This window comes from Camelus ferus, chromosome 31 (genome assembly GCF_009834535.1).
Source record: "Camelus ferus isolate YT-003-E chromosome 31, BCGSAC_Cfer_1.0, whole genome shotgun sequence".
In the NCBI taxonomy this organism is placed as follows: domain Eukaryota; kingdom Metazoa; phylum Chordata; class Mammalia; order Artiodactyla; family Camelidae; genus Camelus; species Camelus ferus.
In genome coordinates, this window is record NC_045726.1 from 6,239,807 (window position 1) to 6,267,743 (window position 27,937).

At 43.6% G+C, this 27,937-nt stretch overlaps 1 protein-coding gene and 1 long non-coding RNA gene across 5 annotated transcripts in view; one reads left to right on the forward strand and one right to left on the reverse strand.

Annotated features, from left to right (window-relative positions):
- GALNTL6 (polypeptide N-acetylgalactosaminyltransferase like 6) overlaps positions 1-27,937 on the forward strand; it is an 803,528-nt gene that overhangs the window by 725,340 nt on the left and 50,251 nt on the right. For all 4 annotated transcript variants that reach the window (XM_032470884.1, XM_032470880.1, XM_032470881.1 and 1 more), the window contains one exon: positions 22,281-22,388. In XM_032470884.1, the coding sequence (XP_032326775.1) occupies positions 22,281-22,388 (108 nt within the window). The remainder of the gene's footprint in view (positions 1-22,280; positions 22,389-27,937) is intronic.
- LOC116660757 lies at positions 3,166-27,937 on the reverse strand. The gene is made up of 3 exons (XR_004316370.1): positions 27,774-27,937; positions 18,912-18,917; positions 3,166-3,176 (listed from the first exon to the last, which is right to left on the reverse strand). It is a non-coding gene; the product is annotated as an uncharacterized LOC116660757 (long non-coding RNA).

A 27,937-nucleotide genomic window follows, 5' to 3' on the forward strand; every position in this document is an offset into this window, starting at 1 on the left:
AAAAGGAATACATATGTACAGCTGAATCACTATGCAGTGCAGCAGAAATTAACACAACCTTGTAAATCGACTATACGTCAATAAAAAATAGAGAAAAATAAAAGGGAAAAAAAATCAAACATCTGCGTTTGGGGACACAGTCCATAAACCGTGATTAATTTTACAGTGTAAAGCATGGTAAGACATACACTGGTCAGCCCTTCTGGTTTGGGAATAGGGACGGATAGCTGGGAGTTCACTAGTCCATCTCACACCATAACACAGAGATTGCTTCAAGTCTAAACCTTAGGAGCTCTAATTCGAAAGCTTTCTATCTATGGTCATTAACAGGCATCTTTGCTTGTGGCTTGCACTTCAACCAAGGAATCACCTCACCAGTGCTTGTGACAAGATGCCATCGCCAAGTGAAAATTTTTCCAGAAAACTCTGCTTTATACTAAGGGCTGAGCTTTTGGTCAGACCCTGTTTGGCTAAGAGTGCTCCTCAATTCTGCGTCTCTGTAAATGTCTTTCCTTCCTTTTTCTAACATCTGACCAGGTGAGTAGATTTCATGCCATCCCATAAAAAGCCAACACAGCATACTTTTCGGGAGGAAAAGAGCTCTCTAGAGACAAGATCTGTCTGCACTACGCCCAGTCCTGAATCTCCTTTATTATGAGTCTGAACTCCTACGTGGCCCAGAATGGCCCAGCTGTCTTTCAGACATTGCTAAGATGGCCAGCCGCCAGGAAGGAGGAAAAGCATGGAGTCAGCCATTCAACAAGCTTTTACTGAGCATCTAATTTACGCCAGGCACTGTTCCAGGTGCCCAATTTGGAGTTGCACCTGGAGACCAAGAGGAACTCAAGACAGGCTGCAGAATGTGGCATGAAAGAGAGAACACACCTTTAAGATGGTGTCTGCCACTGGAGTGACTGAAATAATGGTAAAGCTGTTGTGGGTCCCTGACATGCACTGTGCAAGCAAAACTCTGTGGAAAAATGCAAAGGAGGCCTAGCAGAAGCCTTCAGGTCAAGTGCAGCTGAGATGAGTCCTTCAGCCATTAAACATAAACTTCGATTAAAGCAGAAAAGCACAAAAAAACTACCTTAAGAATCTCCACTAAAGTAAAACATATAAATGTACATTTATTCACCAGTCTGTTTTTTTTTAATTGAAGTATAGTCAGTTTACAATGTTGTGTTAATTTCTGGTGTACAGCGTAGTGATTCAGTTGTACATATGTATGTCTATATTCCTTTTCATATTCTTTTTCATGATAGGTTATTACAAGATATTGAATACAGTTCCCAGGGCTGTATAGTAGGACCTTGTTGCTTATCTATTTTATATATAGTAGTATCTGCAAATCCCGAACTCCCAATCTATCCCTCCATCCCTCAACCTTCCTGTCCTGGTAACCATAAGTTTGTTTCCTATGTCTGTGAGTCTGTTTCTGTTTTATAAATAAGTTCATCATTTTTTTAGACTCCACCTATAAGTGATATCAAATGGTATTTTTTTTTCTCCTTCTGGCTCACTTCACTTAGTATGAAAATCTCCAGGTCCATCCATGTTGCTGCAAATGGTATTATTTTTCTCTTATTTATGGCTGAGTAGTATTCCGTTGTATAAATATACCACAACTTCTTTATCCAGTCATCCGTTGAAGGACATTTAGGTTACTTCCGTCTCTTGGCTACTGTAAACAGTGCTGCTGTGAACACTGGGGTTATTCAGTCTTCTAATGCAAGAGAGGCTTTGGGTCCCTGACTGGGGACACCTAGAGGCATGTGAGACACACACACACTACGTCCTCCATGAGCTGCAGTCTGTGCTCCTCTAAATTGGAACAAGAACCTAAAGACATCTGGAAGATGTCTCAATGCAGGGACAGAATCCTTCTGATGTTTTTATGATTTTACCCAATCTTTTAAGATTACTTCACTCACATCTAATTTGACAGCAAATTTTTTAACAACAACTCCATCTTTCAAACTCCTCAGATTAGTTCTGAAGTGAACAACAACGCTTCAGAACACTAATGTCATCAGTTTAAGTGACATTTAATTAAATCACATAATTACAATTTTTTAAAACTAGCATAATCACATTTGGGAAGAAATGCCCTGCCTTTGAGATACGCACATAGCAACTATTATGAGCAGAAGATTCTGTGTGTATTCATTGCAGCCTGTATTCAGCCATGTCAGCCTCCGGTCCTCATCCCGCCGCAGACCCTTCAAGGCCTGGGGCCACAACCACTCTGGCTGCTTCCTGCTGAAATGGGGCATAGTCCTTCCTCGATTTGGGGAATGGACTCCAAGTTGGAAATATTCCCAAGTTTCAAGCACTGGATCCAAGTCTTGTAGGATTAAGATCTCACTCCCAGAGGAATTCAGGAGAAGAAGCCTGAAAACCAGCCTGGACCTGGCACTTTGGGGGAGACCTGTAGCCAGATAGCCAGTTGTCTACTTTTATCTGAGTGGGTTTTAACTTTTGATGTGGTGTTAACACATACATAATAGGAGCTACTGGCCACTTCATGTGTCCCCTTTTTCCAACATCTGATCTACAACAATTTTATTGTCTAAAAATTTAATAGTAATAAGAGGAGACCTTGAGGGCACAAGGTTGCAGCTGCCACCTGGCACTGCCTCAGGAGTGGCTGGTGGTCTCCCAAGTGTAACACAGCTCAGAAGAGTCGAGCTTTCAGTGATGCAAGAACATGTCTAAAATCACACCCCGAGTAGCCACCTAGGTTTACCTTGGGTGTCTGAACCGCAGCTGCTCCACTCTGACTTTCAAATGCACTCCCCTCCTCAAGGCCAAGGCAGATGGACAGCGTGTGTCCAACAGGCCATAAACAGGCCACTTTGGACAGGAAAATTTAAGTCAAACTGTGCGTAAGCCAGAATGCCTTCCCCACACCTCAGTATGTGCAGATCTCCCCGTCATTTCCCCTCTTGATGACAAAATTTTCAATAGAAAACATTGATGCTCAAAATATCTGTCCCTGGTGCTGGGGTGGTGGCTCCTGCCCCCAGTTCAGATCACGCCCCTCGGTGCTAGGCCTCCTTTCAATTTGCCTCGTTATCCACGTGGGGGGAGTAATTAATCAGACATCGTGAACAGTGTCAGAGGGATGTTAACAGGGAAACACTTACACCTGATGTTACACAAGCATCATACGTGTGCTTCGTTAGACCTGACAGCTCCGTTAGAGAACTCTCTTTCTCTCCTAAGCACTGGGGTCAACAGTGTGGTTAGAAGTAAAACAGTAACTTTTAATATTAATAAGGAGACAAAAATTTGGTAAACAGTTCAATTAAAGAACTTAAGTTAAAAGCCAGTGACAACCAAAACTGACAACCAAAAAATTACAACCATATTCATGAGTTTAGTCAACCCTACGTAATCATTTTTACTAACAGTTTTATGAAATCAGAGTTTTCATTAGACTTTTTAAATCTCTTACCCAGCTCAGCAGAATGATTTAAAAGAAACCTGTACCGTCAAAAAGTCCTTTCTATGAATCTTCTTAAAGATGAAGCAGTTTTGCAAAACATCAGCTTAACTCTCTATGAGTGACAGAAGACTTAAAAAGGCACGGTGAAAAATCTGATTACCATGTTTTTGACAAAGAAGCTTCATCAAGTTGCTGTAACAGACAGCATTTTAGGGTAACAACTAGAATTCCTGACCAACAGCATTATGCCAGGACATACCTAAAATTCAGAAACTATCATTTCTAGAACGTCTACATCGATGACATTTATCCGTACTGTATAATCTGAGGCGGCTTCTCACTCATCTGCCAGTACTTCCCATGTAATTTAACAAATCAAGCAATCCTAGTTAGTTTAATATTTTTCTCTGAAATGCCTCAGGGGCCCTCTGAAGCCTCCCAAAGTTAGCTGAAGTCAAAATACCTTTAATTAGAACCTGATAAGAAGTTGGTCAAGAATACCAAAAAGTTTCACATAATCTGTTATCAGAAGCCATTACAGGTAAACTTATTCTCTGAACAGGGAGAAACCAAACCTAGCCCTGCACCAGCCCACTTTCAGTAACAAAATCCATTCACCCACGTTTAGTCTCAGCCCGACCGTGCTCAGAACCCATGCTTCTGGGGTCCCTTTCCACAACCTTCCCCAACTCTCTGTATCCACATTAGTCTGTCCCCTATTTTTTTTCCCACCCAGAAACAACCAGCTCTGGGACCAAATCACTTTCTTCTCCCTTGACAAAGCACAATTCCATTCCTCATAACGTTCCTCTATTCAAAACACACATCCTACTTTCCTACTGTACAATCAAATATTTCCCCCATCATTTTCAGTAATTTTAATTACACATCCAAGTTAGAATCTCCAACTCCCAAAAATCTCCACTTCCAGTGAGAACCAAAAAGCAAGCAGTTATATGAACTGTCCCCTCCACTAGCATGCTGTGGACTGGCAAACACAAACACCAACAGTAATTTATAAATGCATGTGCTTTGATAGACACTGTCTCAGGGTGGCACCAAACACACCCATCAATCGTGCTGAGTCCCTCAGTTTGTCTGCAGAGGGAAGCCAGAGCTCAGCAGTGGAAGCCTCAGGATCTCGCTCTGCCTAGAGGTGACCCAGCCATACAGCAAACCTCCACCATCCCCCCTAATCCAGCACAACGCCAACGCTTCAAGCTCCCAAGTATCTGGAGAGGTCATTCCTGAGTCGACATTCCTGAAACACAGTCACTTCCAAGGGGTTCACCCCAAACCTCCCATCTCACTTGCATTTCATTCACTTACAAGAATCGATCCCCAGCACCACCAGTAAAATAAACAAATAAACAAACCAAATACCTCCCCACCTACCGTAGGGGGCTGATTAAATTAACCGTTATTTATACACACTGTGGCCTCCAGGGTGGCCTTTAAAAAGACTGCAGCAGTTGTCTTTTCGCTAACATGGGATCATAGCCAAACCTACTTTCGTTGAGTGAAGAGAAACGACAAGGTACAAACATACACACAAAATCAATAGAAGGAAGATAAAATTTTGTTGTTTATATTTGTTTACATGTATAACCTATGCCATACAGTGTATATGTAAGTGCTTATAAAATAAAATTACAGTATTAGTTTCACAGGCAGACAGTAGTCACAGCTGTGCTCACAGACTCAGGAAGTACGTGTTGAGAGCCTACTGTGTGCCAGGCACTGAGAACGTAATAATCCACAGAAATGACCCGTTCTCTGTCTCATGGAATTTAGTCTGAGGAGAGACTGAGCATGAATAAATAAATGAATAAATAAAAAAGATAATTTCCGTTGTTGGTAAGTCCTAAAAAGGGTTCAACCAGCCAATATTACAAAGTAGGAGCCCCAGGGTAGAGATGCTTATATTGGAAATAACGGTTTTTAAATATTTGCATCTATACTCAAAGTAGAAGATGGGGGAATGGGCTGCAGTGTTTATGGACCCTCGTCTTCTTATTCTCCCGCCTTGGGGGTCTCTCATCCAGCCATCCCCACAGCACTGTTTGCAGCAAATGCTCCATGTGTTTCAGGACCCACAGATTTGCAGGAGAAACCACAAAATAATGATACACTAGTGTCCCAAAGAAAAGGGGTGGTTCCCGGGGCCATGACCGCAAGCCGGTCCCTCGGTCCCCCAAGCCCCGCAATTGCTAATTTCCATATCCCTGGTTCCCCAGGCCAGCCTCTAGCGTACTGGCAGAGTTTTCATACGGTTTTAATTCCTAAGCGTTTTCCACTTTCTCCATAGTTGTCTGAGAATACGAAAACCTCCTAGGTGTTTAATTTATGTCCCTGAAATAGTTTACTTGCCTCCCTAGAAGGGTACATCTCCATCTCATTTTGGAAGGGTACTCTTTCCCCTTAAGCCATCTCTCTGTAAACTCCCCTAATCATGCTTTGCACACATGGCTTTGTTAGAATAAAGTCAGTCTTATAAAATGTACTCATTAGAAATCTTTTCTATGCCAAGGATGATTCTAAGATATTTTATGTGCCTTCTCATTGCTTTTATGAGACAGCTATATTTAAAACCCTCTCCTCACTTCTGAGCCTGCAAAGGACCTCGAAGCGTAGCTGCATTTTGTGTCTCAAATGTGACAGACGCCTTTTTATGGTTTATCATATACCTTCACACGCCCAGGAAAGTATCTGGATTTGTTCCCTGGGGGGTTTCTTCCCCTGCAATATTGAACCTCAGTGACATAAAAATAACCATTCTAATTCAACATGCCCAGAATTGATCTTCCAAAGAAAATATTAAAATGACTCTAAACTCATCCAGAAACTCAAAGATAAACAGAAACAGCTGCTAAATGCCTCACAAGCCAGTCTGAGATTCGTTTCAATTACCCAACAAAAGGTACCTCAGGTGAAACAGAGCATTTTGAAGTTAAATTTTATGTCCGTGGGATCGCAGCCTAGCGGGCAAATCTAAATTCCTTCCAGTGGTTACCTCCTTTATGTCCGATGGCATTTTCCTAATTCCCTATTTAGTTTTAGTTTAGCTTTTATAGATTTATAAAAGCGTACAGCTCACGTAGCTGTGAAGTGAGCAGGACATAACAATTTACACAGCATTCCATACCTGTGTTAAGGTCAATTTAACTTCCTATTGAAGTCTTTTTCTAATATTGAGATTTTTTTTTCAGATTTTTTGTATTTTTTCTGGTTGCCATGTCCCCTAACAGAGAAAAATGAAATACAGTCAAATCGCTCTAATGCAAGTCAGTTTGCCCTGCGTGCACCCCTGCCCAAGAGATGTGTATAGAAAGTGATCAAAAAGAAAAAAGAAAAAAACAACCTCTCCATGCAATTCTCAAATTCCATCACCCAAATCCCAATAATACTATACAGAGCCCGGGGTACACACACGCACTAACCTGAGACATACAAGGCTTGATTTTTACACTCCACAGCAAGGCCAGCATCCTACAACACACACGGCTGGCGTTAGGTGACCCCAGGACTCCCTGCCTCTCTCCAGAGTGTGAGAGTGACAGGTGAGAATACAGTCTACCTCCCCCCGCACACAGCCACAGACTTACATGTCATAAGCCCGACCCGTCCCACACAGGGCAACATGTGGACGCTCGGCCACCACCCCGTGTGGCCCCTGACACACCAGGAGACTGAACCAGTCCCCTAGGGAAACAGCAGCATGTGACCACCATCCCTGAGCACCTACTATGTGCCAGGTAAGGGTGCTACGTGTCTTACCTAACCGAGTCCTTACAGCCGTCTTATCAAGCAGACACGTTATTTACCCCGGCTTTACAGAAGACGAGAATGAGCCTCGGACGAGGGTCCTAGTCTGCCCAACACAAAACCTAGTCCCAAGTGCTCTTGGCCCGATTCCGTAGCATGAAAGCTCATCTCCTCAATATAAAAAATATGTAAATGCCATTATGAATCTTAAGAGTGCTCACTTTTTAATTTTGTTGGAATTTCTTCGCACGGAATGTTACCCCTCCTCAAATGTAATCCCTTCTCAGCTGAAGCCTAGAGAACCCGTGGCATCTCCAAGGTTTCCGGTGTGATGTTCTGAGCAGAATCAGATGAGAAGCTTTTGACGGAGGTGCTCGGCGCTCCTACACACTCACACTTGCTGTCCAGAGACAGAGCTTTTTACTGTGGATCCTTTCACGAGAAGACAGAAACCCAGTTCAGTCTAGCTTAGGGGAAAGGGGAGATTGGGCAGGGTGCTCAAGTAAATGAACTGAGAAAGTCAAGGAAGTGAGTGAGCCCCAGGGGCCGCCCTTCCCTGGGCACCTGCCTTCGGTCTCTCTCCTGGGATGTTCCCCCACCCCTCAACAATGGCCGCGGGAAGCCCTCCGGCTTCCACTCTTGGCTTCACCACCGCACAGCTCAGCCCAACTTTGTGAAATCTCAAGGAAGGACTTCAGTGAGTCTGCCCCCAGCCACACCCCACCCCAGCCACCGGGAAGATGGAGCGACTGACCGCCCAAGCTTTGGGCAACGAAGAAGCACATGTTTGGGGAAAGACGTCATTCCACTGCAGAAAGCCAATTCTAAAGCATTTTTATTTTTTTTTTACCATTTTTTATTGATTTATAATCATTTTACAATGTTGTGTCAAATTCCAGTGTTCAGCACAATTTTTCAGTCATTCATGGACATATACACACTCATTGTCACATTTTTTTCTCTGTGAGTTATCATAACATTTTGTGTATATTTCCCTGTGCTATACAGTGTAACCTCGTTTATCTATTCTACAATTTTGAAATCCCAGGCTATCCTTTCCCACCCTCCACCCCCCAGTAACCACAAGTCTGTATTCTCTGTCTGTGAGTCTATTTCTGTCCTGTATTTACGCTTTGTTTTTGTTTGTTTGTTTTTGTTTTTTAGATTCCACATATGAGCGATCTCATATGGTATTTTTCTTTGTCTTTCTGGCTTACTTCACTTAGAATGACATTCTCCAGGAGCATCCATGTTGCTGCAAATGGCATTATGTTGTCGGTTTTTATGGCTGAGTAGTATTCCATTGTATAAATATACCACTTCTTCTTTATCCAATCACCTGTTGATGGACATTCAGGCTGTTTCCATGTTTTGGCTATTGTAAATAGTGCTGCTATGAACATTGGGGTGCAGGTGTCATCCTGAAGTAGATTTCCTTCTGGATACAAGCCCAGGAGTGGGATTCCTGGGTCATATGGTAAGTCTATTCCTAGTCTTTTGAGGAATCTCCACACTGTTTTCCATAGTGGCTGCACCAAACTGCATTCCCACCAGCAGTGTAGGAGGGTTCCCCTTTCTCCACAGCCTCTCCAGCATTTGTCATTTGTGGATTTTTGAATGACGGCCATTCTGACTGGTGTGAGGTGATACCTCATTGTAGTTTTGATTTGCATTTCTCTGATAATTAGTGATATTGAGCATTTTTTCATGTGCCTTTTGATCATTTGTATGTCTTCCTTGGAGAATTGCTTGTTTAGGTCTTCTGCCCATTTTTGGATGGGGTTGTTTGTTTTTTTCTTATTGAGTCGTATGAGCTGCTTATATATCCTGGAGATCAAGCCTTTGTCGGTTTCACTTGCAAAAATTTTCTCCCATTCCGTAGGTTTTCTTCTTGTTTTACTTCTGGTTTCCTTTGCTGTGCAGAAGCTTGTAAGTTTCATTAGGTCCCATTTGTTTATTCTTGCTTTTATTTCTTCTAGGAGAAAATTTTTTAAATGTATGTCAGATAATGTTTTGCCTATGTTTTCCTCTAGGAGGTTTATTGTATCTTGTCTTATGTTTAAGTCTTTAATCCATTTTGAGTTGATTTTTGTATATGGTGTAAGGGAGTGTTCTAGCTTCATTGTTTTACATGCTGCTGTCCGGTTTTCCCAACACCATTTGCTGAAGAGACTGTCTTTATTCCAATGTATATTCTTGCCTCCTTTGTCAAAGATGAGTTGACCAAAAGTTTGTGGGTTCATTTCTGGGCTCTCTATTCTGTTCCATTGTTCTATATGTCTGTTTTGGTACCAATACCATGCTGTCTTGATGACTGTAGCTCTATAGTATTGTCTGAAGTCTGGGAGAGTTATTCCTCCAGCCTCTTTCTTTCTCTTCAGTAATGCTTTGGCAATTCTAGGTCTTTGATGGTTCCATATAAATTTTATTATGATTTGCTCTAGTTCTGTGAAATATGTCCTGGGTAATTGGATAGGGATTGCATTAAATCTGTAGATTGCCTTGGGCAGTGTGACCATTTTAACAATATTGATTCTTCCAATCCAAGAGCATGGAATATCTTTCCATTTTTTAAAGTCTTCTTTAATTTCCTTCATCAATGGTTTATAGTTTTCTGTGTATAATTCTTTCACCTCCTTGGTTAGATTTATTCCCAGATATTTTATTACTTTGGGTGCTGTTTTAAAGGGGATTGTTTCTTTACTTTCTTCTTCTGTTGATTTATCGTTAGTGTAAAGAAATGCAACTGATTTTTGAACGTTAATTTTGTAACCTGCTACCTTGCTGAATTCTTCAATCAGCTCTAGTAGCTTTTGTGTGGACCTTTTAGGGTTTTCTATATATAGTAACATGTCATCAGCATATAATGACACTTTTACCTCTTCTTTTCCAATTTGGATCCCTTTTATTTCTTTCTCTTGCCTGACTGCTATAGCTAGGACTTCCAGGACTATGTTGAATAGGAGTGGTGATAGTGGGCAGCCTTGTCTTGTCCCACATTTTAGTGGGAAGCTTTTGAGTTTTTCACCATTGAGTACTATGCTGGCTGTAGGTTTGTCATATATAGCTTTTATTAAGTTGAGATATGTTCCCTCTATACCCACTTTGGCGAGAGTTTTTATCATAAATGGGTGTTGAATTTTATCAAATGCTTTTTCTGCATCGATTGAGATGATCATGTGGTTTTTGTCCTTTCTCTTGTTGATGTGATGTATTACACTGATTGATTTGCGTATGTTGAACCAGCCTTGTGTCCCTGGGATGAACCCCACTTGGTCATGATGTATAATCTTTTTTATGTGTTGTTGGATTCTGTTTGCTAAAATTTTGGTGAGGATTTTGGCGTCTATGTTCATCAGTGATACTGGCCTATAATTTTCTTTTTTTGTAGTGTCTTTGCCTGGTTTTGGTATCAGGATGATGGTGGCTTCATAGAATGAGTTTGGGAGTATTCCCTCCTTTTCAATCATCTGGAAGAGTTTGAGAAGGACTGGTATGAGTTCTTCTTTGTATGTTTGGTAGAATTCCCCAGTGAAGCCGTCCGGTCCTGGACTTTTATTTGTAGGGAGGTTTTTAATTGCTATTTCTATTTCCTTTCTAGTGATCCGATTGTTCAAGTGTTCAGATTCTTCTTGATTCAGTTTTGGTGGACAGTATGTTTCCAGAAACTTGTCCATCTCCTCTAGGTTATCCAGTTTGGTTCCATATAGTTTTTCATAATATTCTCATATGATATTCTGTATTTCTATTTTGTTTGTTGTAATTTCTCCATTTTCCTTTCTTATTTTGCTAATTTGTGCTCTCCCTTTTTTCTTCTTTGTGAGTTTGGCCAGAGGTTTGTCGATTTTATTTACTTTTTCAAAAAACCAGCTTTTGGTTTGGTTGACTTTTTCTATGGTCTTGTTAATCTCTATTGTATTTAATTCCCCTCTGATCTTTATTATTTCCTTCCTTCTGCTGCTTTTTGGGGCTTTTTGTTCTTCTTTTTCTAATTCATTCAGGTGGTGGGTTAAATTGTTTATTTGAGATTGTTCTTCTTTTTTGAGGAAGGCCTGTATCGCTATAAACTTCCCTCTTAGCACTGCCTTTGCTGTGTCCCATAGGTTTTGAGTGGTTGTGCTTTCATTATCATTTGTCTCAAGGTATTTTTTAATTTCAGCTTTGATTTCCTCATTGATCCATTGTTTTTTCAATAACATATTGTTTAATCTCCATGCTTTCCTTTTTTTCTCCTTTGTTTCTCTGTTGTTGATTTCCAGTTTCATGGCATTGTGGTCAGTAAAGATGCTTGAGATAATTTCTATCTTCTTAAAATTGTTGAGGTTTCTTTTGTGCCCAAGTACATGATCGATCCTGGAAAATGTTCCATGTGCACTTGAAAAGAATGTATATCCTATTTTTGGGGGGTGTAATGCTCTGAAAATATCCACCAAATCTAGTTTTTCTATTGTAGTATTTAATTTCTCTGTTGCCTTGTTTATTTTCTGTCTGGAAGATCTGTCTAGTGATGTTAACGCAGTGTTAAAATCTCCAACTATGATTGTATTCCCATCAATATCCCCCTTTATCTCTGTTAGTAATTCTTGTATGTACTTAGGTGCTCCTATATTGGGTGCATATATATTAACGAGTGTAATATCCTCATCTTGCATCACTCCTTTAATCATTATAAAATGTCCTTCTTTATCTTTCTCTATGGCCTTTGTTTTAAAGTCTATTTTGTCTGAAATCAGTACTGCAACACCTGCTTTTTTGGCTTTTCCATTTGCATGGAATATCCTTTTCCATCCTTTCACTCTCAATCTATATGTGTCCTTCTCCCTAAAGTGGGTCTCTTGTATGCAGCATATTGAAGGTTCTTGCTTTATTATCCAGTCTGCCACTCTATGTCTTTTGACTGGAGCATTTAGTCCATTAACATTTACAGTAATTAATGATAGATGTGTGTTTATTGCCATTTTGAACTTATCTTTGCAGTTGAATTGGTATATCCTCTTTGTTCCTTTCTTCTTCCTTTTGTGGTTTGGTAATTTTCCTTTGTATTATCATGGATTTTATTTAATTTTTGTGACTCCTTTGTAAATTTTTGGCTTGTGGTTACCCTTTTTTGTAAATCTATCAACCCATTACTATAACTGTTTTTATTAAACTGATAGTAACATGATCTCAAACCCATCCTACTGTTAAAAAAAATTTTAAAAAGATAGAAAAAGATATTCTATATTTCCCTGCCTCCCTCTCCCACTCTCAGTGATTTGTATGTCTTCTTTTATAATTTCATGTTTACTTTATTTGTAATTCATGAGTTATCACCTTTCCAGTTGTGAGTTTCTCATTTCTGTAGCATCCTGCTGCTTTTCTATTTAGAACAGCCCTTTCAATATTTCTTTTAGCATGGGTTTAGTGTTGCTAAACTCCTGAAGCTTTTTTTTTTGTCTGTGAAACTCTTTATTTCTCCTTCTATCCTAAAGGATAGCCTTGTTGGATAAAGGATCCTAGGCTGCATCTTTTTTTCATTCAGGGCTTTGAATATATCTTGCCACTCCCTTCTGGCCTGTAGTGTTTGTGTAGAGAAATCAGCTGAGAGCCTTATGGGGGTTCCCTTGTAACTTACTCTTTGCTTTTCTTTTGCTGCCTTTAGAATCCTTTCTTTATCCTTGACTCTGGCCATCTTGATTATGATATGTCTTGGTGTGGGTCTATTTGGGTTCTTCCTGTTTGGGACCCTCTGAGCTTCCTGTACTTGGATATCTGATTCCTTCTTTAAGTTTGGGAAGTTTTCAGTCATGATTTCTTCAAAAACCTTTTCAATCCCCTTTGAGCTTTCTTCTCCTTCTGGGACCCCTATTATGCGAAGATTGGGACGCTTTATGTTATCCCATAGGCCCCTTATGCTATTTTCATTATTTTTTATTCGCTTCTCTTGTAGTTCTGAATGGGTGCTTTCTATTGCCCTGTCTTGTAGATCACTAATTCGTTCCTCTGCATTATCTAGTCGGCTTTGCACAGCTATTAGATCATTCCTCATCTCTGTCAATGAGTTCACCCATTCTACTTGGCTCTTCTTTATAGCTTCAATTTCATTTTTGACATATTTTATATCTCTAAACACTATCTCTTTTAATTCCTTCAGCAATTCAATCACTCCTTTTTTGAAATCTTGATCTAGTAGGCTATCGAAGTCTATTTCATTGATCTTTCTTTCAGGGGATTTCTCTTGTTCTTTTAATTGGGAAAAGTTTTTCTGCTTCTTCATCTTGCTCCTACCTCTTTGGCACTGTGGTTTATGGAGTATCAGTTGTTTATTTTGGTCCTTAAGGATTTTATCTATCTGATGCCTATTTAGGAATAAAACTTAGGAAAAAAAGAAAAAAAATAAGAGAGAGAGAAATAATTTTAAAAGAAGGGAGAAAGAGGGTTTGAAAACAGTGTATAATGAATAATAGAAGAGCGAGTTGAAGCAGAGTATTAATCGGGTTGAGACGTACTTTTGAAACCTTTACAAAAAAAGTGGGGGGGATGAATAGATGTATTTGAAACCTGTGTCTAATCAATAGCAGGACATCAAAACCCAAGAGAAATAGAAATGAATTAAGAAGTAAAGATTAAGAGAGTAACAGAAAATAGAACAGGTAAAAACAGATTTAAAAAAAAAAGGGGGGGGGGTTGTCGGTGTTCTCCTGGAGTCTGTGTGCTTTTAATGTGAAGTCTTTCTGTCTTCGTCCTGTCTTGGAAGCTCAGCTTGCTGTTTTCAGAGGCCCTCCATTGGCGCCCTCTTCTGTGCTGCTCCCAGCACCTGTCGGCAAGCAGATCGCGCCTCCTCCTAACTCTGGGTCAGGTGTAGCTCTCCTCTGCTGTGGGCGGGCAGGTCGCTGCCCCTCCGGATGCCGCAGTCAGATGTTGCAGACTGGCCGGGTAGGAGGGCGGGTCGTGCCCCCTCCCAGCACCTCGGTCAGGGGCTGTGTTCCTGCCCGAAAGGCGGGGGGCGGGGGGCCGCTCTCGCTCTACCTGCGCCCCCCGGTAGCTCCGCTGCTCTGTGCGGCTGCGCGCTCCACCCTGGTCGGCGCTCCGCGGGTGGGCTCGGGGAAGACCGAGGGACAGCCCTGTCCCTGCTCCGAGCCAGAACCCAGCTCCTTGTTTGTCTTTGTGGAGCAAGTTCTCTGAGGGACCAGGATGGAAGGAGCCTATCTGCCCCGGGCTGCAGGCCAGTCTCCGTCTGGCCTTTGAGGCTGCTAAGCCCTTCGGTGCGGATGCAGGTTTCGCCCCCGCCCCCGCCTGAGTGCTCAGCGCGGAGGATATGGTGGCTGTGCCTGAGCCCCGCCTCTCTTCCCCCGAAAACTTTCCGCGGGTTTTCAGAGATGGGGGTGTGCACCCTTCCCCTGAGAGCATATCAACCTTGCTGTTTTATGGAGGGCCCAGGTTGTTCTGCCCTGTGCACCCACAGCCACGCTCACAGCCCCTTGCGTTCCCCCGGGGCTGCCTCCGTGCAGCCACTTCCGTCCTCCGCCCGGCTTGTGCAGCCTGGCCCTGCCCGCCGCTGCCGGCCCGCGTCTCAGGCTGGGTGTCAGGGGGACGCTCTGTGCCCGTTTAACTTAGTTCTGTTAGTCAAGGGCTGCTCTGTACAGATCCGAGCCTCGGAGGCTCCCCCACCGTCCCGCTGGCCTCTCAGTTGGAGAGGGGAGACCCAGCGAGTGAGCTCCAGTCCTTCTTTGCCGCTCCCTCCCCGCGGGACCCGTCCTGCGCTGCTTTGCCTTTTGTTCTTTCTTTTTTCCTTTTCTCCTACCAGATTTTTGGCGTCTTTATCTTTTGAAGAGAGTGATGTTCTGTCGGAGTTCCACAGGTGCTCTGGTTGGCTGAGTGGGTCTGTAGATGTGGGTCTTGGTGTATTTGTGGGAGAGGGTGACCTGCGAGCGTCCTTCTACTCCACCATCTTCTCCGTCTGCCTAAAGCATTTTTAAAGAACTTTATTTTTAGCAGATGGGGAAGCCAGGAAATCGAAACAATAGACCTAAACTCTGGAGCAGACAGAAATAAGGTTAAAGCAAATGCTGCCCCCACCGCCCCTTCTAAGCTGCAGAATGATGAGTTAAGGAAAACGAGGGATTAAGTCCTTAAACCGTGGTAGTCTCCCTAAAGAAGCACTCGGAAGATGTTCAAATCCGTTCTTTCCTCCCCAAGAGTTAATGTTTCAAATACCCTAAAAAGTGATGTATCTGTTTTGATGTTCCAGTCCCCTCCCCAATCACTGTTTCTAAGGCTGCTTTAGTGTTACTGTCAACATGAACACCACGTCTTAAAAGCAGCGCTCTTCTGAACAACGTACACTGGGAAGATGTGCGTCCCCACCCAGACCTCTTGAAGCTCATTAAATGCAAGATCGCTTGGGCACGATTTTTTCATACTGACATAACAGAGCATTTCTTACTTTGAAAAAAATCTTAAGCAGATGGCTTTTGGAAAAACAAGAGCTTTTCCCCTGGGACTGAAAACCACCCTATCCTCAGTAAAGACCGTGGATACGTTTTCCAGTTTCTGCTTTTATTATATTCTGATCAACACATTGAAAAGGGGAGACAGGAAGGGTCAGAATACACTGCTCTTTTTTCCCTCCTGATCTCAAAGAATAACCTCAAAACCCAGGTTTCTAAGAATAAAATGAAGCAATGGTGAGCATGAACCTTTCTGGGTTACCCTTTTTAGATCAAGTCAGGCCAGAAGGAGCAGTTTTTATTACATCTAGCCTGGAAGAGGAGTTTTCAATCTACACACTTAAGATTTTTTAGGTTAACAACTAATATTTTAATTTCTAGGTAGATGGTAAAATGCTTGATTATCTAGTTTTAAGAAGTTTTTCAAACTTAACCCACCCAAGTCACACCATACAGTTAGAAAATTATCTTCCAGACCCAGAAATTTAATTACTTCTTTATATACAATGTGCTGTACTTCTAACGTCAACCATTTCTTTACTTTATAGTAAACCAGTTACAAATAAAAGTGACCTCAAGGCAGCTTATTACCCGGAAATTTGTATCTGGGTACCCTGGAGGGAACAATTTTTACTTTTCATGGCAGCTAAATGTTAGGTTATTTTCAAAGAACTCAGTTGTGTGGAATTAACTTTATATCAATAAGCCAATAGTTGAACCATTCATTCATTCAACAGATACTTACAGGGCACCAACCATGTGCCAGGCACTGTCCCAGGTGCTTAAGATACACCCCTCAATAAAAGACATGAAGACCCTTGCCGTGGTGAGGGAGAGGGGCAGACAAATAAAAATCATAAGGAGTAAGTGAGGTGTCGACTGAGTGAGAAGGTGGGAAGGGCGGTGAGAGAGGAAGCTGGGGGTGGGGAGGGGAGTGATGAGGGCTGGTGGTGAGGACGAGAGGGTGTTTGGGGCCAGAGGATTTGGAGCTAAGACGTGAGAGGGATGAGTGAGCCAGCCCTGGGGAGTCCCGCAAGAGAATTCCAGATGGAAGGACCAGCCAGCACAAACGGCCGAAGGTGGGAGAGTGTCTGGTTGTGCTGGAGGAACAGAAAGTGCCCAGAACTGCTGGACCAGAGAGGGGGAGGGCGAGCGGGCAGTGGGGAGAAGAGCAGGAGATGAGAGAGGCAGCAGGCTTCGGAGCTGAAGGCATTCATGAGTTCTTTTCTGAAAATTTAGATCAACGTTTCCACACCGTATATTATGCTTCGTCTTGTACCTGATAATGTTCCCTTATTATCCTCCTGACAATCAATTTCTTCCTGAAACTAATTTCGTACTCCGTGTGACCGCTGTAATGGTGTGATTCCATTCAATTTAACATTCTCTGTGTCTAAATTCCGGTTTGTGTCTGATGTTGAAAAGTGATTAAAAAATAAGGCAAGCATTGGATTATTCAGTCAATTTGAACTCCACGATGGGAAAAAAAAAAAAGCATTGTGCTCACTCATGGGTAAAATAACATTGCTTGAAAATATTTATGTTGCCAAAAGAAGACACGTTATTTGTAAATCTAGAACGTTTCTCCAAGAATTCGATACTTAGGCATGACAACGCCATGGATTCTTTTTTAGAACATCATCACCAGGAAATGTCTTTTTAAAATGTAAACCCCATCTTTCAGAAGGAATATAGGATCCTGATTAATGAATTGTGTGACGAGAGACGTGTGGGACGGAGAGCGAGTGTAAAACGGGAGTCCTGATGAATCTGGTGACAGTGAGGCTGACATCCGGAAAATAAGCAGGGAATACTAGGCAAGGGGCCGGAAAGCGGGGAGGGGAGAATGCCTTTAGAGAACAATTTCTGGCAGCAAGCCCTGCAAAGGGGAACCCGGTGCTTTCTAGAGAATTCAAAATAGACCAGATGGGGATGCTGGCGGGGAGACAGGCGCAAGGGGCCGAGGGACGATTAAGCGAAGGCCAGGCCATGCAGCGCTTCGGACACCTCGCGGAGGGGCAAAGCACTGATGGGTTTTCAGTGGCGGCGTGATGCTCGGATTCATGCTTCTAAGTGATCACTGTGGCAATATGGAGAACATTTTTATAAAAACCATAGAATCCTAGAATTTATTTGACATTGACATTAGCATTTTTAAGAAATCTAGAGACAGAAGTTTCCTGAATTTGACTTAGCTATAAAGAAAAATTCCTTGAGGGGGGCATAGCTCAAGTGGTAGAGGGCATGCTTAGCATGTATGAGGTCCTGGCGCAATCCCCAGTACCTCCTCTAAAGAGAAATTTTAAAATAGACCTAATTACCTCCAGCACCCCCCCCCAATTTAATTAAATTAAATTAAAAAGGAAACATTTCTGATGGAAGAATTTTAACAATTAGGAGCAGGTTACCAATAGAAGACAAACTTGGATTCGTCGGTCATGGTGGTAGGCAGAATTCTGAGGCCCCTCTCCCTTCGTTTACGCCCATGATTATGTCACATTTCAGGGCCAAAGAGATTCGGCAAATGCAATTTCTAATCTGTCCACTTTAAGCTGGGGTGGTGATCCTGGTGGGCCTAGTCTACCCACCTGAGCACGGAGATTCTCCAGCAGGCAGCGGGAAGTCCAAGAGACTTAAAAGCCTAAGAAGGGTTCTCGGTGAGGGGGTTTAGCCACGGCGAAGACAGAGGGTTCGTGGGACGAGGAACTGAGCATGGGCTCTGGGTGCAGCCCTGGGCATCTCTAACAGCAAGACAGTGTCCCAGCCCTACAGCTGCAAGGGACTGAATTCTGCCTGCGACTAAATGAGCCCGAAGGCAGACTCTTCCCCGGACGCTCCAGGTGAGCGCTCAGCCCAGCGGCCACCCAGACTTCAGCCTCATGCGACTCTAGGCAGAGAGCCCCACTGAGCCCACATGGACTTCTGACCCACAGAACCGTGAGATCATAAATGTGTGTTGTTTTAAGCCACTAAGGTTGTGGTCATTTGCTACACACCAATCTTTTAAAACTGTGTTAGAGTGACCTTCTGGAGAGATTTAGAGTTTCATCGTTGTGTGTCTATCAGGTTATCTTGCTGATCTTGGACAAGAAGGCAAAGATGATCTATTTAACTTTTTACAATGGTCGTGCTTACCTGGCAAACTCTCTCCTAAGAAGGATTTAGTCGGCTTCTGTCTGCTTTCTAAGTGTTCTACAAGACCACAGCATCCAAAAAAATGCATTACAGCCAGAGACTGTAAGGCATTGCCCCAGGGCCTGGCCCCTTACCTCGTCCTCTTTTGTCACCATCCCCTAGTCCTGCAGGAGAGACTGGTCAACTCACCTAGTGATGAGAGCAGTGTGGTCACCTTTTCACGCAAAGTAAATGCCTGTGCCAACAAATCCTTCTCTTCCAGCCGCAGATGGTAGGAAGGCCCCTTTGCCGTGACACCTGCCCACCTTTGTCCAAGAAGAACTGACGCTGGATTCCGCACAGGACTCCCTAATGCTCTCTGCCCTCCCGTCCCCCACCCCTTCATCTGCTGGCTAATTACTTTCAAATTGCATCTCTTTAAAAGGCACCAATAATAAAAGGAAATGATCTCAGAAATATTCAGCACACCTGATTAAACTGTTGATAAATTTGGGGATAAACATGTTTTTGATAAAATCAGAATTGATTTTTAAAAAATTCACCGTACCTGAGTAAAAATGTCAGGAGAGACTGAAAACAAAACAAAACAAGGAAAGGGTCATGAGAATGGACCAGCTGCCGTAACAACGGCCAGCTCAGTGCCTTCACATCGGACACACGTCTCCGCTGCTCCCGCCACACCTGGGCCCAGCTGGGAAGGGAGCAGTGTGCTCAGCTCCACTGGGTTTCCAGCCGCTCGGGCCCCATCAGTTTTGTGACTCCACCGTCTTCCAGGGCCTGGGAGGCCTCCTCCCGGTCTTCTGCAATTGGTCAGGCTCTGGGGGAAAAAGGAATCATAAAGAAGGTGAAAAAAGAAGTCCACTCTTACTGACCGTGGCCCAGAGGTCGTGACGCACCTCACCTCCCTTCACGTTCCACTGGCAAGAAACAGCCGTGCGGCCCCTTCCAAATCCAGAGGGGCTGGGAGTCCCGGCCTGGCAGCGAGCCAGGAAGATGTGAGCTTGGAAGCTGGTTAGTCCCGCACCGCCTCCGCGCTTTGACCCGCTGCCATCTCTGGTAGACAGAGCTGTACCGAGATGCAGCCCTGCTTTTCCCTCGGCGAGGCTGCATCGTCGCAAGAGAGGACAAGCGACTCACAAAGCCTGTGGTATTCACTGTCCGGCCCTTGACAGGCAGAGCTTGCCGACGCTGCAGACTACTGACCCTCGGGGCTCTGGGCTGAGACCGCTGGGGCCACCTCTCTGCCGGAGGGGGCCGGGCGTGCGGCTCTGGGCGAGCTAGCCCCTAGTCTGCCTTTTTCCCACCTGTGTAATTGGGGAAATGGTAAAGTCCGTCCCTGAGTTGTGGGCACTGAATGACAAAGGGCACAGTAAACATCCACAAATGCCAGCTGTTGTGATCAGAGTCACCTTAAAATACCAGCTAGCTCAGCGGTCGCTCCAAAGCCATACGCTGGTCTCCGAAGTGCCACCTGCCACAGATGTCAATGCACCTGGCGGTACAGGAAGCCCGTTTCTTCTTTAACCAATCTGTCCATTCGACAGCTCTTCCTTCCACTGAGTGGAAATCTGTGTCTCTCTGTCTCTTTGCTATTAATCCTCAATCTAGCTCCTTGAGGTCCTACTACGAACATCACTACGAAAAGTTAGGTTCTTGAGGTATTTGAAAATATTTCTCTGAATTCTGCCTGATCAAGTTCTCCGTATTGCTTTTGCTAAGACCCACTTTGCATCCCTTCCCCACGTTGGTGATTCTCTTTAGGAGGGAATACAAAGCATCTGCCCAGAAATCAGCGTGAGACTCCAGGCAGACAGGGAAAGCCTTGCCCTCCCTAAACTCTCCGTGCGACGTGGCTGGTGTGTGCGTGCTGCTCAGTCTTTTCCTACCCTACCTGCTCTGGATGCGTTGAGTTTCGTAGGCCTGGGGACAGGTTCTTATATTTCACCTTTTCACGTTTGATCCTACATAGCTCCAGCCTCTCATGATCTTTCTAGAGGTTGGTGCTATAGTCCACTGCCCCTCCCAGCTTTTCGTCTGTGCACACTTCTGATGTCTTGGTCCCAAACCAAGTTGAAACTGATGCCACGAGTAGTCCTGAGCTCATTTAGAGCAGCTGAGTTCTGTTTTAATAATCCAGTTGCCTCCTCCTTGGAGCCGCATTCACCCTGATCGCCATCTGTTCACCAGTCCCATTGGGGCGCCGTTCCTCTTAGTGAAGGAAGTTGGAAGCAAATGCAAGTTAAGACATAAACATTTCTCTCTTTCAATATTTCACTTTAAAAGTAGCTGTGTATATACGTCAGGGCGCTCCAGAGAAACAGAACCAACAGGATACATACAGAGAGAGAGATTTATTTGAAGGAATTGCCCCGTGCCATTGAGAAAGCTTAGTAAATCCAAAATCTGTAAGGTAGACCAGCAGGCCAAAGACATGAGGAGGAACTGCTGTCTACGTCCAAGTCAAACCCCATTCTTGCTTGAGGAAGGTCAGCCTTGGTTCTACTAGGACCTTTAACGGACGGGATAAGGTCCACCCACATGATGGATAGAAACTGCTTTACTCAACATCCACCAATTTAAATGTTAATCTCATCAAAAAAAACCACCCTCACGGAAATATCCGGAATCACATTTGACCAACTATCTGGATACTGTGGTGCAGCCAAGTTGACACATAAAACTATTACAGCATCTAACTCTTTTTCAATCTTCTTCTTGCAATGAAAATAGGTAAAAATGTGGCATATATGAAGCCTGCATTTATGTTTTGATAATTAGTGCTTTTATAATAAGTAGCCTCTTATATGAAACTATGATTTTGTGTGACTGAGTGGGTAGTCATGGTAAAATATAACCAATTAATTTTTGTTACCCTATGTAAGTACAGAATCTTTACAGATACCCTGAGTTTAACACTTCTTGAGTCCACATAGCTAACCAATTATTTTCCGTACCTAAGAAAAGATCAGGGGTAGGGAGAAATCAGACTGAAACTCTGATTTTTAAGGTGAAATTTATCAAACGTTTCAGAAACTAGATGTGACTTAAAGTATGGATATACCTGAGTTCCTTAATGCATTCCCCTATTTTAGAAATTCCATTTTTTACACTTTAACTTTTTAATTGACACAAATTCCCATGTTTTTTCTTCCAGTGATTTCAGGAGATTGTCAAAACAAATATCTACAGAAATACAATGTCTAAGCATTAAACGCAGTTTAATGCAATAGTTGTGATCAAATTCCACTAGAATTTTAAAAAGTCAACCTGCTGTCTATGGAAATTAGGTCTACTGAACTAATTTTTTGGTTCTATACTTTCATCAATCTAGGTTTTACAAAATGTGGGGTTTTTTTCTTGGTTAGCTATTGATAATAAGTAGAAATCATTGACTTAGAGACATTAAGAGATTTTAAGGCTTTCGGATGAGTCTTACTGCATATTTGGGGGTTTTGTATGAAATGCGCTGCTCTCTTTTATTACACTGCTAATTTCCCCTCTAGGTCTGGATGTGCGGAGGAGAGATGTTTGACGTCCCGTGTTCCCGAGTCGGTCACATCTACAGGAAGTATGTCCCTTACAAAGTTCCCTCTGGGACCAGCCTGGCAAGAGTGAGTACCTGGGGGTCGGAGAAGTCGGGCTTGGTACGGCTTCTGCAGGCAGAACACAAAGCCCCAGACACAGTGTGATTTTAGGCACCGTCTGGCGGAAACACCGACCCACACACGGATCCACCACTCGGCCATGCCATTGGGCAGGCTTTCCACGTAGAGTTCCTGTGTTTCTCAGCATTTTGTTCCAATTCCTTAAGGTCATTAGCATGCTCATTCTTGTTATTAACTGTTTCAAAGCACTTTCATGTGTTATATTTAATCTTCGCCTCTGCTTTCTGAGGTTAGGATTCTTATCTTTCTTTTGTAGATGAGGAAACAGGCTTAGCAAGGTGGCTCTTTTGCACATGAGTGACAAATAGCAAAGCCCTTGTTAATCCCGGGTCTTCGGAATGGACCCCACCATGGACAGTGTAACAGGAACCGCAGGGTGGAGAAAGGGGTGCACAGCAGATGGGGAGGGGGGCCCCCAAACTCTGCCTTCTTGCTTGTAACCAGCTCTGCCTGTAATACTACCCCATCTTCAAAATTCCAAAATTGGCTTAATCAAAGATTTTTTTTTTCAGATATTATTTTGAGTAAAACCTTTTTCTTAGAGAATGCACTTTTCTGCTTTCTGAGAAAGTTTGGGAGAACACAATCACAGTACCTTCCAGAAGCAGTCCTGACAGTCCCCCCTCGTTCATGCACCTTTTTCTTAGCAGCTCTGCCAGCTTTTTGCACCACGATGTCTACCTGCTACTGCTCAGAGGCCAAGCCTAGAAAAGGGGTGTTTCACCACCTCCCCTTGCACAGGGTTCCCCTAAGAATCCAATCCTGAATTGTTCATTCTGGTTCTTTTACTAGTAAGGCTGCAATACATAGTCGAGTCTTTTCTATCAAGTTCGGTACACTCACATGACAAGCTTTTCTAAAACATAAGTTAGTTCATCAGGGTGCATCAGAACATCAGTCTCACATAGGTAGTCTTTCTCGGTGTTACTTGCCATGACCCACTCCTTCCAACACTTGGTAGTCCCTCCCCAAGATTTGTTGAAAGAATTAATTAATCAGGAGAAACTCAGACAAGAAAATACCACGGGTCTGAGGTCTTACTAAAACTTAAACATTTTAATGAAATATAATAACACTCTCATTTATAGTGTGTCTTGTGAGGGGGGGGGTCTTCCTATTTCTTTTCTGAGATTATTTGTCAGCGATGTCTGCTTTCTTAGGCACACCCATCATCTCTTTGACAGCACTTCGCGTTAATAGCAATGAAGTTACATTACCTACACCTTGAAGGGAGGCGGTCATATTGGTCCTCCCTCCTCAAAAGATTAAGCAGACATTAATCACATACTCCTGTAAGTCGCTACAGAAGTATACGATCGGAGGAAGAGAAGCCAATCCCAAAACCATGAAGTGATCAAAGAGCTGCATGTGGGGTAAGGAAACCTGACTGAACTTTAGCCAAGGACTAAATAAATACGAATCTGAAAACTCACTCAGGAGAACAACGAGAAGCCAGGAAAAGGTAAGGGCCTGAATAGTCCTGAGCCCGCAGCACCCGTCAGCCACGTGCTGTCCTGAGCAGCAGCAGTTTAACTTACCCCAAGGATAACGATGTTCTGCCACGTACCCGTTTCACTCACTCATATTCCCCGCCCGCCTGTGCCCAAACTGAATTATTCGCTTGCAAGGCAGATGGTGTGTGTGTGTGTTTGGGTCGTAGCCAAAAGTAGAGGATAAAAGTGTGGGGGGGGGGCGGGGGGGAAGCTGTGCTGATCCAAAAGGGTTTATCTTCCAAAAAATAAAACTGTTCATGTATTTTCAAGGAAGAAATTAAGTACTTTTTCAAAGACTGTCGGATATAGGGTAACTAGGGCTGGCACATAAAATTTACAGCAAAAAGTTGAGTATTTATTCAAATGAAAAAAGAAAGTCTACAATTCTGAATTTTAATCTCTTCCACTTAAATTTTCCTTGTGGGCTCATTTTTATTTTATTTTTTTCCCTAAACTGCTAGAGCAATCAGGAAGTCTTAAATATGGACACTCAGCTGTCATTCTAAGGAACATTTAATGATTTTTTTAAAATAAAAAAAATATTAAAATGAAAAACAATTCTGATACTTTGTGGGAGAATCTCAACCTCCCGCTACATCCTACGTTATTACTGAATCGTCAGAAATGAGGAGAGGAGGGGCTGCAAAGAGGCTCAAATTCAGGCCACGTAATAGGGGGTCCATCCCTCCAGCTTCACAGGAAACAGAGAGGAAGATGAAGAAAACTCCAGAGGCTGGTTTCTCATCACAAGGCTCATGTAATTCTTCAAAAATGTGCACGTTTCACTTAGGAACCTAAATAGAGGACTCCAGCTGACTTCATACACACACACACACACACACACACACACACACACCCCTGTATGAACAGCCTACAGTCCTCTAAACAGTGTATCAGTGTGGATCATAGAAGTAAATTCAAATAATTAGTTACTCAGTACTATCACTTCACCCAGCATTACAGTCTGGCTGGAAGGGACAAGATACCCACCTATGAAACCATTACAGGACAATCCAAGACAATAAATGGTTGCTCAAATGTGCTGTAAAGATGTGCGCAGGCAGAGGGAAGGGGAGGGGCGAGGGGTCCCCCAGCTGCTGAAATAGACGACCTTCAAGGGTGCCTCAGTTAAGTGAGCGAGCTTCACAGAGCCGTGGTTCCCAAACTCAGGACCCGGGGCCGGGGCCGGGGCTTCCACCCAGCCTCAGCGCACGGCAGAAAACGACAATCACAAAGCTACATCCATTCCATTCAGTGACATCTTTTTTATGCAGCAATTTTAGGCTTTTCCTTTTTAGGACAGAATACGAGATAGTAGGTTTTTACTAACGTGCTTATTTGGCAAAAATTAAACTTAGCATCCCGATGTCATTTTCCACAAAATGCAAAGATCTGGGACACAGTGCCCTGTAACTCAGCTTCGTCTGGGAATCAGAATATTCACATGTCATGAATAAAGCCAGATAATTTACCCGGCTGGCTTGGGGTCCTACATCAGGACACTGGGCACAGCTGTGGTATCTTTTCACTGGGAGCGAACGGCCAGTCCCTGAGGGAAGGACTGCTCATCCCTATTCCTGTAAGGGGGTCAGAAAGTCCCCAGGGCCGAGGTGATGGGTGTCCCTTCCTTGGGATGACACTGACCGTCCTTCGCACAGAGGAGTGACCAGCCCTCCCCACGAGGCTCCGTGATGCTCCCTGCAGCCAAGTGGCTGAGTGGCAGGTGGGGGAGACCTTCCATCCCCACCAACTGTGATGTAAGCCACGCACTCTATAGAGATGATTTCGGGCACCTCAGACGGCCCTGTGAACGTCAGTGTGTTTGGGGACAATGATGCCATTGGACCAGAGACAGGTGACGTGACAGAGATGGAGAACCGCCACTCCGCGGCTACACACAGCAGCTACCGCCGCACGCTTGGTCCCCGCGGTGCACGGAGCATCCTGCAGACTGCGGGTGGGGGTCCTGGAGGCTCCCGTGGATGCAAAGGAGACAAAGCAGGAACCAACTCTCCCCCAAGTCTGAAAGGGAAGCCAGAGAACGCACATCGGAGGGTAGTAGCCTTCCGCGTTTTGCGCTGACATGGGATAGAGAACGTCTCTTTTTTTAAATTTTATCTTGCATATTATGACAACCATGGTCCACTTTGTTGGCATATAATTATTCACAGTAGTCTCTGATGATTTTTGTATTTCCGTGTTGTCCATCAACGCAGAGATGGATAAACAAATTGTGGTCTATCCATACATGGTCTATGAACCAGAAGACAGAGGAGCACGTGTAATTCTGTGGATGAACCTCCAGGAATCCCACTAAGGAAAGAAGCCAGACTAAAAGAGCACGCGCTTCATGATTCTATTTATTTAAAATTCTAGAAAGTGCAAGCTAAATTATAATGACAGAAAGTAGACCAGTGTACCAACACCAAGAGTGAACCACAATGGAAACTGTGGCCCTTGCGTGATGGTGGGACGTCGTGGACCACTCTGGCGGGGACGGTGATAGTGGAGGAGGCTGCGCATGTGTAGGGGCAGGGCTACGTGAGAAATCTCTCAACCTGCCCCTCGGCTCTGCTGTGGACCTAAAGCTGCTCTAAAGACATAAAGTCCTAATTTTCAAAAAATTCTTTAATAGATCAGTGGTTGCCTGAGGATGCTGAAGTGCCTGAGAAAGGAGACCGGGAGAGAGATTTCAAAGAGGCATTTGGAAACACTTGGAGGTGGTGGATAGGTTTATGATCTTGACTGCAGTGATGGTTTCAGTAACAGACACGTATGTCGAAGTGCACCAAATAGCACACTTTGAACATGAACCGTTGATTGCATATCAGTTATTCCTCAATAAAACCATTTTTTAAGTAGGTTTACAAGCATTTTTAATAAGATATGCAGTTAAATAATTGGGGAAGTTGTTTTTTTGTTTGTTCTATATCTAGAAGCTACATTAAACGTGATCAGAAACACTTACTATAAATATCCAAAATATTCAGCCACAAAATATAATAGAGAACTAGTTACATGATATCAAAACTGCCAGGAGCAGGGAAACACTTACAAACAGCCTACACAGCCTCAGGAAGGCAGAGAGGAAACTGCCTGTCGGAGAAGCCCCTTTTTAGGGCCGGATTAGCCTTCCTCTCCTTACGCTGAAGGCTTCCCACTGACTTCAAAGAAGTCTCTAGATCAGAGGAAAAGAGTGCTGGGTAGTGAGTTGAGGTTCTCTTTCAGAGATCCTCTTCTGAGCTGTAGCCATAATGACATTGTCACATCATCAGTGGGGTGGGACTCGGGAACCACTGAAGTGCTCTTAAGCTTCAAAGAGGAGAAAAGAAACGCATTTAAATCAAAGCAGATTTTTTTCAGTCATGAGATAATGATGATGCAATTCCTTGCTGGAGGGGTGCCTGTGACAAATAAGAAACTGCTCCTGGGTGAGGCTGGCTTTGCGAGCTCTCAGCAGTTTCCGCGGAAAACCACCAGGAAAAAAAAAAAAGATAACTGAAGAAAGAGAAGTCTGTTACTAAATCCACCGTAATACAGCAGCTTAACATGGACGCAGGCGTGGCGTGTGGACTGGGGGGCACGTGCGTGACTGCGCCCGCCACAGAGGAGAAGCCTGTAAGTGGCATGAGGTGGCCCAGGCAACTCACACGCACGGGACAGGCCCCTGGGCAGAGAAACAATAGGCTCCCAAATGATATGCTCAGAAACTGAACAGGGGTCGTCTTCTCAGAATAACGGAACCTGAGAGTCTATCATGTTGCTAGCAAAAAAAAAAAAAAAAGAAAGAAAAATTAGTGGATGGATGCATGCCATTTGGCAAGCCAGCAGGTGTCACAGAAATCTCTATTTTCCTCACGCAGTGCGATAAAGATGATCAGTCAGAGCTGAAATCTGCCCTGGTGACCTGCGGCAGCGACGGGATTTAATGTTCCCGGTCAGATATCAGTTCAAAGACTTGATGACTATTAGAATTAAGGAAAGATTTAGTGCTGGAGAGGG